We start from the raw sequence: 18,465 nt of genomic DNA on the forward strand, positions 1-18,465 counted from the left end.
GTGATTGGTTGTCTGCTCTCTGTTCTGAGGCTGGAGGTGTGATTGGTTGTCTGCTCTCTGTTCTGAGGCTGGAGGTGTGATTGGTTGTCTGCTCTCTGTTCTGAGGCTGGAGGTGTGATTGGTTGTCTGTTCGCTGTTTCTCTCTGCAGCTCATCACTCTGGCAGTGCAGGTGGTCATGCTGTACTACGGGCGCTGTCTCATTAAAGCGGGTGAGATGAGCACAGGCAGCCTGGTGGCCTTCATCCTGTACCAGAGGGAGCTGGGCTCTCACATCCGGGTAGGTCTCTCATCTTCACACTCTGGAATAACACAGAGTAGCTTCCAATATCATTCAAATATCATTTACACTGTCTCCCCTGGTCCACAGTCAGGGGAGCGCAGGGGTCCCCGAGGGTCTCCTCTGGTAAAGGCATGGGTGCGTGGTGTGCAGGGGGAGTCACACAGTCAGGGGAGCGCAGGGGTCCCCGAGGGTCTCCTCTGGTAAAGGCATGGGTGCGTGGTGTGCAGGGGGAGTCACACAGTCAGGAGAGCGTAGGGGTCCCCGAGGGTCTCCTCTGGTAAAGGCATGGGTGCGTGGTGTGCAGGGGGAGTCACACAGTCAGGGGAGCGCAGGGGTCCCCGAGGGTCTCCTCTGGTAAAGGCATGGGTGCGTGGTGTGCAGGGGGAGTCACACAGTCAGGAGAGCGTAGGGGTCCCCGAGGGTCTCCTCTGGTAAAGGCATGGGTGCGTGGTGTGCAGGGGGAGTCACACAGTCAGGGGAGCGCAGGGGTCCCTGAGGGTCTCCCCTGGTAAAGGCACTGGCGCGTGGTGTGCAGGGGGAGTCACACAGTCGGGAGCGCAGGGGTCCCCGAGAGTCTCCTCTGGTAAAGGCACGGCCGTGTGGTGTGCAGGGGGAGTCACACAGTCAGGGGAGCGCAGGGGTCCCCGAGGGTCTCCTCTGGTAAAGGCACGGCCGCGTGGTATGCAGGGGGAGTCACACAGTCAGGGGAGCGCAGGGGTCCCCGAGGGTCTCCTCTGGTAAAGGCACGGCCGTGTGGTGTGCAGGGGGAGTCACACAGTCAGGGGAGCGCAGGGGTCCCCGAGGGTCTCCTCTGGTAAAGGCACGGCCGCGTGGTATGCAGGGGGAGTCACACAGTCAGGGGAGCGCAGGGGTCCCCGAGGGTCTCCTCTGGTAAAGGCAGGGCCGCGTGGTGTGCAGGGGGGAGTCACACAGTCAGGGGAGTGCAGGGGTTCCCGAGGGTCTCCCCTGGTAAAGGCACGGCCGCGTGGTGTGCAGGGGGAGTCACACAGTCAGGGGAGTGCAGGGGTCCCCGAGGGTCTCCCCTGGTAAAGGCACGGCCGCGTGGTGTGCAGAGGGAGTCACACAGTCAGGGGAGCGCAGGGGTCCCCGAGGGTCTCCTCTGGTAAAGGCACGGCCGCGTGGTATGCAGGGGGAGTCACACAGTCAGGGGAGTGCAGGGGTCCCCGAGGGTCTCCCCTGGTAAAGGCACGGCCGCGTGGTGTGCAGAGGGAGTCACACAGTCAGGGGAGCGCAGGGGTCCCCGAGGGTCTCCTCTGGTAAAGGCACGGCCGCGTGGAGTGCAGGGGGAGTCACACACTAAGGGTGGAGGAGTGGATCACATGGCACTTCACAGGAATACAGGGCTGGTGTTGCTGTGTCTTGTGTGGGCCGGTCAGTGTATATACTTACAAATTTGACTTCTTTATTTCCTGTCTCCCCTGCAGGCTCTGGTGTACATCTGCTCTAACATGCTGAACTCGGTGGGGGCGGCTGCCAAGGTGTTTGAATATCTGGATCGCAGGCCGCTGGTCTCCACTGATGGCTCCCTGCAGCCCGAGACCCTGAGAGGACACGTGCAGTTCAAAAACGTCAGCTTCACCTACCCCAGCAGACCCGACGTGCCCGTGATCAAGGTAGGGCAGAGGGTAGGGCATCATGACACCAGAGCATTACACAGGGAGAGAGCAGAGGGTAGAGCACCCTGACACCAGAGCATTACACATGATAGAGCAGAAGGTAGAGCATCCTGACACCAGAGCATTACACATGATAGAGCAGAGGGTAGAGCATCCTGACACCAGAGCATTACACATGATAGAGCAGAGGGTAGGGCATCCTGACACCAGAGCATTACACATGATAGAGCAGAGGGTAGAGCATCCTGACACCAGAGCATTACACATGATAGAGCAGAAGGTAGAGCACCCTGACACCAGAGCATTACACATGATAGAGCAGAGGGTAGAGCATCCTGACACCAGAGCATTACACATGATAGAGCAGAGGGTAGAGCACACTGACACCAGAGCATTACACAGGGACAGAGCAGAGGGTAGAGCACCCTGACACCAGAGCATTACACAGGGACAGAGCAGAGGGTAGAGCATCCTGACACCAGAGCATTACACATGATAGAGCAGAGGGTAGAGCACCCTGACACCAGAGCATTACACATGATAGAGCAGAGGGTAGAGCATCCTGACACCAGAGCATTACACATGATAGAGCAGAGGGTAGAGCATCCTGACACCAGAGCAATACACAGGGAGAGAGCAGAGGGTAGAGCATCCTGACACCAGAGCATTACACATGATAGACCAGAGGGTAGAGCACCCTGACACCAGAGCATTACACATGATAGAGCAGAGGGTAGGGCATCCTGACACCAGAGCATTACACATGATAGAGCAGAGGGTAGAGCATCCTGACACCAGAGCAATACACAGGGAGAGAGCAGAGGGTAGAGCATCCTGACACCAGAGCATTACACATGATAGAGCAGAGGGTAGAGCACCAGGACACCAGAGCATTACACAGGGAGAGAGCAGAGGGTAGAGCACCCTGACACCAGAGCATTACACATGATAGAGCAGAGGGTAGAGCACCCTGACATCAGAGCATTACACATGATAGAGCAGAGGGTAGAGCACCCTGACATCAGAGCATTACACATGATAGAGCAGAGGGTAGAGCACCCTGACACCAGAGCATTACACATGATAGAGCAGAGGGTAGAGCACCCTGACATCAGAGCATTACACAGGGAGAGAGCAGAGGGTAGAGCATCCTGACACCAGAGCATTACACATGATAGAGCAGAGCGTAGAGCACCCTGACACCAGAGCATTACACATGATAGAGCAGAGGGTAGAGCATCCTGACACCAGAGCAATACACAGGGAGAGAGCAGAGGGTAGAGCATCCTGACACCAGAGCAATACACAGGGAGAGAGCAGAGGGTAGAGCATCCTGACACCAGAGCATTACACATGATAGAGCAGAGGGTAGAGCACCCTGACACCAGAGCATTACACATGATAGAGCAGAGGGTAGAGCACCCTGACACCAGAGCAATACACAGGGAGAGAGCAGAGGGTAGAGCATCCTGACACCAGAGCATTACACATGATAGAGCAGAGGGTAGAGCACCCTGACACCAGAGCATTACACATGATAGAGCAGAGGGTAGAGCATCCTGACACCAGAGCATTACACATGATAGAGCAGAGGGTAGAGCATCCTGACACCAGAGTAATACACAGGGAGAGAGCAGAGGGTAGAGCATCCTGACACCAGAGCATTACACATGATAGAGCAGAGGGTAGAGCACCCTGACACCAGAGCATTACACATGATAGAGCAGAGGGTAGAGCATCCTGACACCAGAGCATTACACATGATAGAGCAGAGGGTAGAGCATCCTGACACCAGAGCAATACACAGGGAGAGAGCAGAGGGTAGAGCATCCTGACACCAGAGCAATACACAGGGAGAGAGCAGAGGGTAGAGCATCCTGACACCAGAGCATTACACATGATAGGGCAGAGCGTAGAGCACCCTGACACCAGAGCATTACACATGATAGAGCAGAGGGTAGAGCATCCTGACACCAGAGCAATACACAGGGAGAGAGCAGAGGGTAGAGCATCCTGACACCAGAGCAATACACAGGGAGAGAGCAGAGGGTAGAGCATCCTGACACCAGAGCATTACACATGATAGAGCAGAGGGTAGAGCACCCTGACACCAGAGCATTACACATGATAGAGCAGAGGGTAGAGCATCCTGACACCAGAGCATTACACATGATAGAGCAGAGGGTAGAGCATCCTGACACCAGAGCATTACACATGATAGAGCAGAGGGTAGGGCACCCTGACACCAGAGCATTACACATGGTAGAGCAGAGGGTAGGGCATCCTGACACCAGAGCATTACACATGATAGAGCAGAGGGTAGGGCATCCTGACACCAGAGCATTACACATGATAGAGCAGAGGGTAGAGCATCCTGACACCAGAGCATTACACATGATAGAGCAGAAGGTAGAGCATCCTGACACCAGAGCATTACACATGATAGAGCAGAGGGTAGAGCATCCTGACACCAGAGCATTACACATGATAGAGCAGAGGGTAGAGCATCCTGACACCAGAGCAATACACAGGGAGAGAGCAGAGGGTAGAGCATCCTGACACCAGAGCATTACACATGATAGAGCAGAGGGTAGAGCACCAGGACACCAGAGCATTACACATGATAGAGCAGAGGGTAGAGCACCCTGACACCAGAGCATTACACAGGGAGAGAGCAGAGGGTAGAGCACCCTGACACCAGAGCATTACACATGATAGAGCAGAGGGTAGAGCACCCTGACACCAGAGCATTACACATGATAGAGCAGAGGGTAGAGCATCCTGACACCAGAGCATTACACATGATAGAGCAGAGGGTAGAGCACCCTGACACCAGAGCATTACACATGATAGAGCAGAGGGTAGGGCATCCTGACACCACAGCATTACACATGATAGAGCAGACGGTAGAGCATCCTGACACCAGAGCATTACACATGATAGAGCAGAGGGTAGAGCATCCTGACACCAGAGCAATACACATGATAGAGCAGAGGGTAGAGCACCAGGACACCAGAGCATTACACATGATAGAGCAGAGGGTAGAGCATCCTGACACCAGAGCAATACACATGATAGAGCAGAGGGTAGAGCACCAGGACACCAAAGCATTACACATGATAGAGCAGAGAGTAGAGCACCCTGACACCAGAGCATTACACATGATAGAGCAGAGAGTAGAGCACCCTGACACCAGAGCATTACACATGATAGAGCAGAGGGTAGAGCATCCTGACACCAGAGCATTACACATGATAGAGCAGAGGGTAGAGCACCCTGACACCAGAGCATTACACATGATAGAGCAGAGGGTAGAGCATCCTGACACCAGAGCATTACACATGATAGAGCAGAGGGTAGAGCATCCTGACACCAGAGCATTACACATGATAGAGCAGAGGGTAGAGCACCCTGACACCAGATCATTACACATGATAGAGCAGAGGGTAGGGCATCCTGACACCAGAGCATTACACATGATAGAGCAGAGGGTAGGGCATCCTGACACCAGAGCATTACACATGATAGAGCAGAGGGTAGAGCGTCCTGACACCAGAGCATTACACATGATAGAGCAGAGGGTAGAGCACCCTGACACCAGAGCATTACACATGATAGAGCAGAGGGTAGAGCATCCTGACACCAGAGCATTACACATGATAGAGCATAGGGTAGAGCATCCTGACACCAGAGCATTACACATGATAGAGCAGAGGGTAGAGCACCAGGACACCAGAGCATTACACATGATAGAGCAGAGGGTAGAGCACCCTGACACCAGAGCATTACACATGATAGAGCAGAGGGTAGAGCATCCTGACACCAGAGCATTACACATGATAGAGCAGAGGGTAGGGCATCCTGACACCAGAGCATTACACATGATAGAGCAGAGGGTAGAGCACCCAGACACCAGAGCATTACACATGATAGAGCAGAGGGTAGAGCATCCTGACACCAGAGCATTACATATGATAGAGCAGAGGGTAGAGCATCCTGACACCAGAGCATTACACATGATAGAGCAGAGGGTAGAGCACCCTGACACCAGAGCATTACACAGGGATAGAGCAGAGGGTAGGGCACCCTGACACCAGAGCAATACACATGATAGTTTGAATTGATCTTGTGTTTCAGAGCGTGTCGTTTGAGCTGCGCCCCTGTGAGATCACGGCTCTGGTGCCCCTCTGTGCGTGAGAGTCTCTCTCTCTCTCTCTCTCTCTCTCTGTCTGTCTGTCTGTCTGTCTGTGAGAGTGGTGTCGCTCTGAGAGTGTATCTCTGGTTTACTCTCTTTCATTGTGTTCTCTCTCTCTCTCCTCCAGAGCGTCTCGTTTGAGCTGCGCCCCGGTGAGATCACGGCTCTGGTGGGCCCCTCTGGCGGGGGGAAGTCGACGTGTGTGTGTCTGCTGGAGCGCTTCTACCAGCCCCAGAGTGGAGAGATCCTGCTGGACGGGGCTCCCCTTCAAGACTACCAGCACTCGTACCTGCACAGGAAGGTAACGCACTCACACTCACACTACCAGCACTCACAGAGCACTCACACTACCAGCACTCACACCACCAGCACTGACACTGCACTCACACTACCAGCACTGACACTGCACTCACAGTACCAGCACTCACACTGCACTCAGCACTCACACTACCAGCACTCACACTGCACTCAGCACTCACTCCACCAGTACGCACTCTGCACTGCATGCACTCACATTGCAGTCACACTGCACTCAGCACTCACACTGCACTCAACACTGCACTTACACTACCAGCACTCACACTGCACTCACACTGCCAGCACTCACACTACCACCACTCACTACCAGCACTGACAGTGCACTCACAGTGAATCTCTCTGTCTGGTCCTCTTCATGTGTGGTTAATGTAACAGTGAATCTCTCTGTCTGGTTAATGTAACAGTGAATCTCTCTGTCTGGTTAATGTAACAGTGAATCTCTCTGTCTGGTTAATGTAACAGTGAATCTCTCTGTCTGGTTAATGTACAGTGAATCTCTCTGTCTGGTTAATGTAACAGTGAATCTCTCTGTCTGGTTAATTTAACAGTGAATATCTCTGTCTGGTTAATGTAACAGTGAATCTCTCTGTCTGGTTAATGTAACAGTGAATCTCTCTGTCTGGTTAATGTAACAGTGAATCTCTCTGTCTGGTTAATGTAACAGTGAATCTCTCTGTCTGGTTAATGTAACAGTGAATCTCTCTGTCTGGTTAATGTAACAGTGAATCTCTCTGTCTGGTTAATGTAACAGTGAATCTCTCTGTCTGGTTAATGTAACAGTGAATATCTCTGTCTGGTTAATGTAACAGTGAATATCTCTGTCTGGTTAATGTAACAGTGAATCTCTCTGTCTGGTTAATGTAACAGTGAATCTCTCTGTCTGGTTAATGTAACAGTGAATCTCTCTGTCTGGTTAATGTAACAGTGAATCTCTCTGTCTGGTTAATGTAACAGTGAATATCTCTGTCTGGTTAATGTAACAGTGAATATCTCTGTCTGGTTAATGTAACAGTGAATCTCTCTGTCTGGTTAATGTAACAGTGAATATCTCTGTCTGGTTAATGTAACAGTGAATCTCTCTGTCTGGTTAATGTAACAGTGAATCTCTCTGTCTGGTTAATGTAACAGTGAATCTCTCTGTCTGGTTAATGTAACAGTGAATCTCTCTGTCTGGTTAATGTAACAGTGAATCTCTCTGTCTGGTTAATTTAACAGTGAATCTCTTTGTCTGGTCCACTTCATGTCTGGTTAATGTAACAGTGAATCTCTGTCTGGTTAATGTAACAGTGAATCTCTCTCTGTCTGGTCTGCTTGTCTGTGCTGTCGCTGTGTTTATGGCACTGCTCTCTTCCACAGTAAGTGTATTCACTCACTCTTATGTTCCTGTCCCTGTCAGATCGCCCTGGTGGGTCAGGAGCCGGTCCTCTTCGTCGGCTCCATCAAAGACAACATCGGCTACGGGCTCCCAGAATGCTCTCTGGAGCGAGCCCAGGAGGCAGCGCGGAGAGCCAATGCACACGGCTTCGTGACGAGCCTGGAGCGCGGCTACAACACCGGTGAGGCACACACACCAGTACATTACAATACAATGCAATACAATACAATACAATACAATACAATACAGTACAGTACAGTACAGTACAGTACAATACAATACAATACAATACAATGTAGCATTCTGCACCGCAGCTATAACACTGGTGAGGCACACACACCAGTACAATACAATGCAATACAATACAATACAATACAATACAATGCAATGCAATGCAATGCAATGCAATACAATGCAATGCAATGCAATGCAATGCAATGCAATGCAATACAATACAATACAATACAATACAATACAATGCAATACAATACAATACAATACTATGTAGCACTCTGCAGCCCAGCTACAACACCAGTGAGGCACACACACCAGTACAATGCAATACTATGTAGCTCTGGAGTGTTCTAGTCATGGGTGAAATAGAGCTGCACGGAATCATTGGTTCATTTGCTGTGTTTATTCAGACGCGGGTGAGAGGGGGGGGCAGCTGGCTGGAGGACAGAAGCAGCGCATCGCGATCGCCAGAGCTCTCGTCAGGAACCCACAGCTCCTCATCCTGGACGAGGCCACCAGCTGCCTGGACATCGAGAGCGAGCACGCGGTGAGTGAGTCTGTCTGAGAGTCTGTCTGTCTGTCTGTCTGAGAGTCTGTCTGTCTGTCTGTCTGAGAGTCTGTCTCTCTGTCTGAGAGTCTGTCTATGTCTGTCTGAGAGTCTGTCTGTCTCTGAGAGTGTCTGAGAGTCTGTATGTCAGTCTGTCTGTGTCTGTCTGTCTGTCTGTCTGTCTGAGTCTGTCTGTCTGAGAGTATGTCTGTCTGAGAGTCTGTCTGTCTGAGAGTCTCTCTGTTTCTGTCTGTCTGAGAGTCTGTCTGTGTGAGAGTCTGTCTGTCTGAGAGTCTCTCTGTTTCTGTCTGTCTGAGAGTCTGTTTGTGTGAGAGTCTCTCTGTTTCTGTCTGTCTGAGAGTCTGTCTGTCTGAGAGTCTCTCTGTTTCTGTCTGTCTGAGAGTCTGTCTGTGAGAGTCTCTCTGTTTCTGTCTGTCTGAGAGTCTGTCTGTCTGAGAGTCTCTCTGTTTCTGTCTGTCTGAGAGTCTGTCTGTCTGTCTGTCTGAGAGTCTCTCTGTTTCTGTCTGTCTGAGAGCCTGTCTGTGTGAGATTCTGTTTGTCTGAGAGTCTGTCTCTCTTCATCAGAGGTTAAAGTAAGCCGGTACGGTCCATGTTGTCAGGTCATGTTACATTTCGACTGATCAGAGTGAGTGTTTAGGCTACATCACTTCTTCTTTGTATTTTAACTCTTCTTGGTTGTCCCGTTACTAATTGTTATTGATGTTTAAGCAAAAGAACTCGCAGTCACTCAGGTACCGTCATGTGACTTAGCATGACAGAGGGGTGATCGCCATGGTAACCGTCACACTCTGTGCAGGAAGAAGCATTCCTGAAAAACTAAAAGCTCTCCTCACTGTGGAAACTCTTCAGCGAGCGACGCTGACTGTGAAGGAGGTTCAGCAGACCTGTCAGCACTGAGCTTTCAAAACAAGGGATCTTTTCTAACTGGAATCACAGAGAGCAGAACAGACTGTGATACACAGCTCCTTCTAATTGCTTTTAAAAAGGAAACATATCAAACAGAAAAACAACCATGAGATGCTTCACAATCAAAACCACGTATACGAGGTGACAGCAGGGCGCCCCCAGCGTGACATGAGGGGGGCAAGTCTGTCTGAAACGTAACTGAAAAAATAAATACATAAAATACCCTTACAAAGTTGACGAGGATAATAATATTAATAATAAAATACTACTGCTGCTACTAGGGGAGATACCAGATGATGAAGGTGGTTCACGCAGGGCGAGGCTCGGCCATCGCACTCCGGCTGTGCTGACCCTGTGAATTCCTGCACTGCATCATTCCTGGAGGGGGGGGGGGGGGGCTGCGTTCATGCTCTCCCCTGATATTCGGGTCAAAGATAGAAACAGATACAACTTACTACAACTACTACTAATATAATAATAATAATAATAATAATAATAATAATAATAATTTTTTTGGTTTATTGTTGGCAGTCTCGTGTTTTTCATCCTCATTGTCTTGTTTCAATCTGAAACCCACATTTAGGGGTGGCACTGCGATGCCTCGTTTGCTCATGAAACCGCGCAGTCTTTCATTGGATGAATTGATCTTATGACGTCACGTTAGTCAGGTGATAATAATACGGAAGTTTTTAGAGCGGTCTGTTGGTCCGCCGTCAGTATTAATTTCCGATTCCTGAATTGCCAGGTAAAGAAAGAAAGAGCGACACTGTTTAAAACGCTACCGCCCCTCGCATCCCGTTCGTCCTCCTTTGTGTTTTTTCTCCTTTGCAGGTCCAGCCTTAGGGGTGGGCGACCTGTGCCACCGCAATCAAGGGGTGCCATAATCAAAATTTCAATTAACAAATATGTTTGCAGGTTTTGTTTGTCCCTAGTTCGATTTATCCACACGTAGGTGTACGCTTTGAGATGAACACCTCTGCAATGTCACACACAGACACATCTGCACAACCACACGCGTGACGTGTGTTACGCCGGACACGTAACATGTCAAGTGCTACTTGGTACCAGAGATACTAAAAGAATGAGATGGTAAACTCGGATATTTTAACATTGGTAGTTCCGTCCTCGCTCGGGCGGGGAGTTGTGGGAAATAAGGAGTTCCGGAGAGCAGTTTATTCCTATCTACAGAACGTAAAAGCTTGCTGCTTGCCTCAGTCTAAGCAGCCTCACGATAAAATGACTTCATATTTTTGCACGATTCAACTTGATTCATAGAGCGACACCCCTGCTTCACACTTACATATCACTATTAACAGGATTAATGCATTTGACTGGCCCGTCAGGTTCTTTATATCGCCCAAGTCCGTCCTGAAATTGCCTGCTGCTCGTGCATAATCATGAGCACACTGCCTTGGAGGCGTGGCTTGCTTGTCAAGGGTTGGGTGAGATATAATGACTGATGTGATGAGACGAGAAATTTGGAGAGAAAGAGAAGAGTTCAGGGACATTAGAGATCAGAGTGATAGCGAATTGTTATATTATTAGGCTATATATAATTTAACCATGTTTTTAATAGATATTTATTTAAATTGAAAGCCATTAACTTATAAATACTGTTTAAAGATCACCATCACGATATTCCACTATATTGGTTAAAATTTGAACATGATTTTTTTGTGTGTGTGTGAAATGAAATTAATGCTTCTGGTTAGGCCTATATATAAAAAATAATTATGCAAACCCAACGATATTAGTAATGCACAAACGGTGTCCCCTCAAAATAACTCAATAATGAAATATATATTCATTACAGGAGCCATGGCCGGTTTTGCTGTGACAAAGACTCAAAGTTTTTTTCTAAGTTTCTTGTTATGAATTTGTGATAAAATAGAATTTGTGATAAAATGTTAAAAATATTCAGTTTTTTTTTTTTAGGGGCTCCCGAGTGGCGCATCCAGTAAAGGCGCTCTGCGTGGAGTGCAGGATGCGCTCTATAGTCTGGACGTCACGAGTTCGAGTCCAGGCTATTCCTTTGCTTTCCTCGGCTCACTGCGCACCAGCGACCCCTGTAGTCTGGCCGGGCGCCTGCGGGCTTGCCTGTAAGCTGCCCGAGAGCTGCGTTGTCCTCCGACGCTGTAGCTCTTGGGTGGCTGCATGGTGAGTCCGCAGTGTGAAAAGCGGTCAGCTGACGGCACACGCTTCGGAGGACAGCGTGTGTTCGTCTTCGCCCTCCCGAGTCAGCGCAGGGGTGGTAGCGGTGAGCTGAGCTTCAAATCATAATTGGCCATTCCAAAATTGGGAGAAAATAATAAAAATAATTGGCAACGACTAAATTTATAAAAAAGAAATTCAGTTTTTTTCTTATACTTCGTTCTTATTCTTCATTTTCGTTAAAATACCGGCAGGGACGCCAAAAACAAAGTTTGCACAGATCAAAATGTACCCTAAGGCCGGCCCTGCTCCTTTGTTTTGGTTTCTCATTTAAAATGTGTTCATTGTAAATTAGTTCCTGGTGTGATTGTTAATGTGGCTTGTTATTTTAAACACGTGAGTCAGCGTGATTGCAGTCACACTGCAGCTGAAGGATCAGGAACGGGAAACTAGATCAGTCAGCGATTGAAAAGAAGCGTTACACTTTTCACTGGCTATAAACGAACCAAAAAAACAAACATTACGTTAAACAAAATGTACACTAACACGTGTTTGCATTGCATTGTCATTAAGAGACAGTAAGGATGGGATCCAGCGAGTCAGCGCTGTGAATAACAAGGTGTGTAAACTCCGGGTCTGGTGAAGTTCAGCACATAGACTGAACAGATCAACACAAACACATACATCGCTATTGAACCTCAAGCAAATGCAAAGACTTGTATTTCATTTTGCTGAATGAAACCATTTCAACAAGTGTATATTTAACAGCATAAACTGCGCTGCAGGAAGGACAAGTGAACAGCTGTTTCCTGTTTCATAAAATGGTCTTATTCCTCTAAGAAAGCGTGTCTGTGTCTTTGTGCTGCTTCTAAATATGGTCCATTGAGTTAGAGGGCAAAGTTTACTCCTAATAAAATAACTTAAAACAATCATGGAACTGCTGCTAGTCATGGCGTGCTAGTTTTAGAATATGTATATGTTTAAATTTCAGGGCAGGTTTTGCACTTGCTTCGGATTGGATACATTGTTCTGTATCTAACAAGCGCTGCCAGTGCGCAGAACGACAGGGAGAGGAATAGAAGGAAACATTTGAATTACCTTCCGATTTCAGGTGTCTGTAAAGTAAGAGGACGCTGGCTGTGAAGGAGGACTGCCACTCTGTTGTCGTTTTTTATACACAGATCAACTTACTTGACTTGAAAAACGTCTTAAACGGTGCAAGCAAATTCCTGCTTGCTTTGATTGAATGAGCACAAAGAGCTTAACATGAAAGCTGAAAATGAATTTCAATAAAAGACCAACGACACGTTTTTAATAATAATAAAAACTAGGGGTGGGCATCGATATGAAAATGGTACATCGATATCGTCCACGTATTTCGATATTGATAATATCGAAGTCTTCTAAAACACAGAAAAATATAATAACACAAATGCAATATGAAACATATATCCATACAGACGTGAACAGATATTTACATAAGAAAAGCAATAGCTTAGTTTAACTGAGTGGTGCTTTGCTTCACAATATCCACGGAGAAAAACAAGGTCTTGTTATATTGTTTTACTACTCCATGCCATCATCAGCCACCTCTAAACTGAAATATTTCTATAGTATACTTCACTGCACAGGCTAGCCAATCTGGAAGTAACTGAATCCTCTCTGCTTATAAATGCACGACACATCTAAAAGTATAAAGTACGGTGTCATGCTGAATGTTGCATTATTTTGAGATGTGTTTCGCGCCGTTTTCAAATTCCATGACGCTTCCATGATTTCCATGACCGTACGAACCTGTCAGTGTTATCAGCCCTCAGCTAACCAGAACCCAACCCCCTTACCTCCCCCCTTCAGCCCTACAAGTGCCTGACAACAGAACATTAACGAAACATAAACAACCAATCACAGATCACACAGTCTAGTGGCCACGCCCCCCTGCTCGCACCGCATGTCTGAATGGGACTCGCTCTCAGTCTCGTGCGCAGCAACACAACACAGACGCTGTGTAACCGTCGAAAAAAACTCTCTTGCCCTCCTCCCCTGCTCTCACTGTGTTAATACCCCTCCCCTGCTCTCACTGTGTTAATACCCCCTCCCCTGCTCTCACTGTGTTAATACCTGCCCCCTCCCCTGCTGTCACTGTGTTAATACCCCTCCCCTGCTCTCACTGTGTTAATACCCCCTCCCCTGCTCTCACTGTGTTAATACCTGCCCCCCTCCCCTGCTCTCACTGTGTTAATACCCCCTCCCCCGCTCTCACTGTGTTAATACCTGCCCCCTTCCCTGCTCTCACTGTGTTAATACCCCTCCCCTGCTCTCACTGTGTTAATACCCCCTCCCCTGCTCTCACTGTGTTAATACCCCCTCCCCTGCTCTCACTGTGTTAATACCCCCTCCCCTGCTCTCACTGTGTTAATACCTGCCCCCTCCCCTGCTCTCACTGTGTTAATACCTGCCCCCTCCCCTGCTCTCACTGTGTTAATACCTGCCCCCCTCCCCTGCTCTCACTGTGTTAATACCTGCCCCCCTCCCTGCTCTCACTGTGTTAATACCCCCTCCCCTGCTCTCACTGTGTTAATACCTGCCCCCTCGCCTGCTCTCACTGTGTTAATACCCCTCCCCTGCTCTCACTGTGTTAATACCTGCCCCCTCCCCTGCTCTCACTGTGTTAATACCTGCCCCCCTCCCCTGCTCTCACTGTGTTAATACCCCCTCCCCTGCTCTCACTGTGTTAATACCTGCCCCCTCCCCTGCTCTCACTGTGTTAATACCTGCCCCATCCCTGCTCTCACTGTGGTAATACCCCCTCCCCTGCTCTCACTGTATTAATACCCCATCCCCTGCTCTCACTGTGTTAATACCTGCCCCCCTCCCCTGCTCTCACTGTGTTAATACCCCCTCCCCTGCTCTCACTGTGTTAATACCTGCCCCCTCCCCTGCTCTCACTGTGTTAATACCTGCCCCCTCCCTGCTCTCACTGTGGTAATACCCCCTCCCCTGCTCTCACTGTGTTAATACCCCCTCCCCTGCTCTCACTGTGTTAATACCCCCTCCCCTGCTCTCACTGTATTAATACCCCATCCCCTGCTCTCACTGTGTTAATACCTGCCCCCCTCCCCTGCTCTCACTGTGTTAATACCCCCTCCCCTGCTCTCACTGTGTTAATACCTGCCCCCTCCCTTGCTCTCACTGTGTTAATACCTGCCCCCTCCCTGCTCTCACTGTGGTAATACCCCCTCCCCTGCTCTCACTGTGTTAATACCCCTCCCTGCTCTCACTGTGTTAATACCTGCCCCCTCCCCTACTCTCACTGTGTTAATACCTGCCCCCTCCCTGCTCTCACTGTGGTAATACCCCCTCCCCTGCTCTCACTGTGTTAATACCCCTCCCTGCTCTCACTGTGTTAATACCTGCCCCCTTCCCTGCTCTCACTGTGTTAATACCTGCCCCCTTCCCTGCTCTCACTGTGTTAATACCTGCCCCCTTCCCTGCTCTCACTGTGTTAATACCTGCCCCCCTCCCTGCTCTCACTGTATTAATACCCCCTCCCCTGCTCTCACTGTGTTAATACCTGCCCCCTCCCCTGCTCTCACTGTGTTAACACCTGCCCCCTTCCCTGCTCTCACTGTATTAATACCCCCTCCCCTGCTCTCACTGTGTTAATACCTGCCCCCTCCCCTGCTCTCACTGTGTTAATACCTGCCCCCTTCCCTGCTCTCACTGTGTTAATACCCCTCCCCTGCTCTCACTGTGTTAATACCCCCTCCCCTGCTCTCACTGTGTTAATACCCCCTCCCCTGCTCTCACTATGTTAATACCCCTCCCCTGCTCTCACTGTGTTAATACCCCCTCCCCTGCTCTCACTGTGTTAATACCCCCTCCCCTGCTCTCACTGTGTTAATACCTGCCCCCTCCCTGCTCTCACTGTGTTAATACCCCTCCCCTGCTCTCACTGTGTTAATACCCCCTCCCCTGCTCTCACTGTGTTAATACCCCCTCCCCTGTTCTCACTGTGTTAATACCCCTCCCCTGCTCTCACTGTGTTAATACCTGCCCCCCTCCCCTGCTCTCACTGTGTTAATACCTGCCCCCTCCCTGCTCTCACTGTATTAATACCCCCTCCCCTGCTCTCACTGTGTTAATACCTGCCCCCTCCCCTGCTCTCACTGTGTTAATACCTGCCCCCTTCCCTGCTCTCACTGTGTTAATACCCCTCCCCTGCTCTCACTGTGTTAATACCCCCTCCCCTGCTCTCACTGTGTTAATACCTGCCCCCTCCCCTGCTCTCACTGTGTTAATACCCCCTCCCCTGCTCTCACTGTGTTAATACCCCCTCCCCTGCTCTCACTGTGTTAATACCCCCTCCCCTGCTCTCACTGTGTTAATACCTGCCCCCCTCCCCTGCTCTCACTGTGTTAATACCTGCCCCCTCCCCTGCTCTCACTGTGTTAATACCTGCCCCCTCCCCTGCTCTCACTGTGTTACTACCTGCCCCTCCCCTACGGTCACTGTGTTGACCTGCCTCTCTCTCTCCTCTCAGATCCAGGAGTCTCTGTCTCGCACCCGGGGTCAGACGGTGCTGGTGATCGCTCATCGCTTGAAGACGGTGGAGAAGGCTGATCACATCATCGTGATTGAGGGCGGTGAGGTGCGGGAGCAGGGCACTCACCACGAGCTGATGAGGAGGGAGGGCAACTATCACAGGCTGGTGCAGGGGCTCTTCACAGAGACACAGCCCCCGCAATAGAGGGGCACACACACAGAGTGGAGAGAGCTGGGGGGGTTACACACACACAGAGTGGAGAGAGCTGGGGGGGTTACACACACACAGAGTGGAGAGAGCTGGGGGGGTTACACACACACAGAGTGGAGAGAGCTGGGGGGGTTACACACACACAGAGTGGAGAGAGCTGGGGGGGTTACACACACGCAGAGTGGAGAGAGCTGGGGGGGTTACACACACGCAGAGTGGAGAGAGCTGGGGGGGTTACACACACACAGAGTGGAGAGAGCTGGGGGGGTTACACACACAGAGTGGAGAGAGCTGGGGGGGTTACACACACACAGAGTGGAGAGAGCTGGGGGGGTTACACACACACACAGTGGAGAGAGCTGGGGGGGTTACACACACACAGAGTGGAGAGAGCTGGGGGGGTTACACACACACAGAGTGGAGAGAGCTGGGGGGGGTTACACACACACAGAGTGGAGAGAGCTGGGGGGGTTACACACACACAGAGTGGAGAGAGCTGGGGGGGTTACACACACACAGAGTGGAGAGAGCTGGGGGGGTTACACACACACAGTGGAGAGAGCTCGGGGGGTTACACACACACAGAGTGGAGAGAGCTGGGGGGGGTATGTCTTGTATGTCTGATTCAGTGTGAGGAGCTCAGTTTGGATTAATGATCCCAGCTTGTATGTCTGATTCAGTGCTCAGTGTGAGGAGCTCAGTTTGGATTAATGATCCCAGCTTGTATGTCTGATTCAGTGCTCAGTGTGAGGAGCTCAGTTTGGATTAATGATCCCAGCTTGTATGTCTGATTCAGTGCTCAGTGTGAGGTGCTCAGTTTGGATTAATGATCCCAGCTTGTATGTCTGATTCAGTGTGAGGAGCTCAGTTTGGATTAATGATCCCAGCTTGTATGTCTGATTCAGTGCTCAGTGTGAGGAGCTCAGTTTGGATTAATGATCCCAGCTTGTATGTCTGATTCAGTGCTCAGTGTGAGGAGCTCAGTTTGAAGTTTTCATTGTGTGAAGCTGCTGTATATGAAATGTGTTCTGTACAGTATGAACAATGTGTTGTTATAATAAAACACAAAGCAATGAAACCCCACGAGTGACTGGCTTATTCTGCTGCTATACTGAGCTTGTGTGTGCGTTTAAAAAAGAAATGGCTTTTATTTTCATTCTCAAAAACTCCCATTTCTAGTTATCAAATGTAAGTGGCTGGCAATCCCCACTTTCTGTCTCCCAGATTCCAAACTTACACAGTACATGTAGTTAATATATAGAGATATTACACCCTGATATTTCAGTGGATTACACAGTGTATCTAGTTATCATATAGTGATATTACACCCTGATAGTTCAGTGGATTACAGTGTATCTAGTTATCATATAGTGATATTACACCCTGATAGTTCAGTGGATTACAGTGTATCTAGTTATTATATAGAGATATTACACACTGGTATTTCAGTGGATTACACAGTGTAGTGAAAAAATTAAGCTGACAAATGTTTTTTGATTCAAAAACACTTTATATACAAGAAAGGTGTACCTCCAATGCAATCATATAAGCACGAGATTTAAACTGACCAGACCTCAGTACAGCTCAGCGCATGATATGTTTGTATCAGAAAGCACGGATATCCATGGAGTCAATTCGAAAGAGATGAAAAGACTGACAAAACTTTACAATGTTTGATATTTATACCTTTGTAAATTTATACTGGTTTCTGTCCAGTAATCAAGGTCGTCGTTCTCTCATCACACACGGTGAGCCGGCCACACACTTCCTCTGTGGGAAAGGGGGCGCTGCTCGCTGACCTTATGGTCCTCCATGTGTAATAAGAGGATTCTAAACTTGGATAATACTGCATTAAAACGAGTATAAAAACACATTCACTCACAATTTAAACAATGATTCTTGACTATAAAAGACATACACATAATGTAAAACTTATAATTAATAACAATTAATACCTCATGCCATTACAACAACACACTGTGAAACATTCCTGATAGACCTGCAGACTCTGCTAATCACACTGAAACATTCCTGATAGAGCTGCACT

At 49.2% G+C, this 18,465-nt stretch overlaps 1 protein-coding gene across 3 annotated transcripts in view; it reads left to right on the forward strand.

The window, feature by feature from the left end:
• The window catches only part of LOC117433951 (antigen peptide transporter 2-like), a 34,530-nt gene extending 17,995 nt beyond the window's left edge, over window positions 1-16,535 (forward strand). For all 3 annotated transcript variants that reach the window (XM_059008951.1, XM_059008952.1, XM_059008950.1), the window contains exons 7-12: window positions 150-278; window positions 1,727-1,915; window positions 6,241-6,414; window positions 7,828-7,987; window positions 8,451-8,587; window positions 16,206-16,535. In XM_059008951.1, coding sequence (XP_058864934.1) covers window positions 150-278; window positions 1,727-1,915; window positions 6,241-6,414; window positions 7,828-7,987; window positions 8,451-8,587; window positions 16,206-16,412 — 996 coding nt within the window. In that variant the 3' untranslated portion in view covers window positions 16,413-16,535. The remainder of the gene's footprint in view (window positions 1-149; window positions 279-1,726; window positions 1,916-6,240; window positions 6,415-7,827; window positions 7,988-8,450; window positions 8,588-16,205) is intronic.
• The last annotated feature ends 1,930 nt before the right edge of the window (window positions 16,536-18,465 follow it).

The sequence above is a fragment of the Acipenser ruthenus genome, chromosome 38, assembly GCF_902713425.1.
Source record: "Acipenser ruthenus chromosome 38, fAciRut3.2 maternal haplotype, whole genome shotgun sequence".
NCBI lineage: Eukaryota > Metazoa > Chordata > Actinopteri > Acipenseriformes > Acipenseridae > Acipenser > Acipenser ruthenus.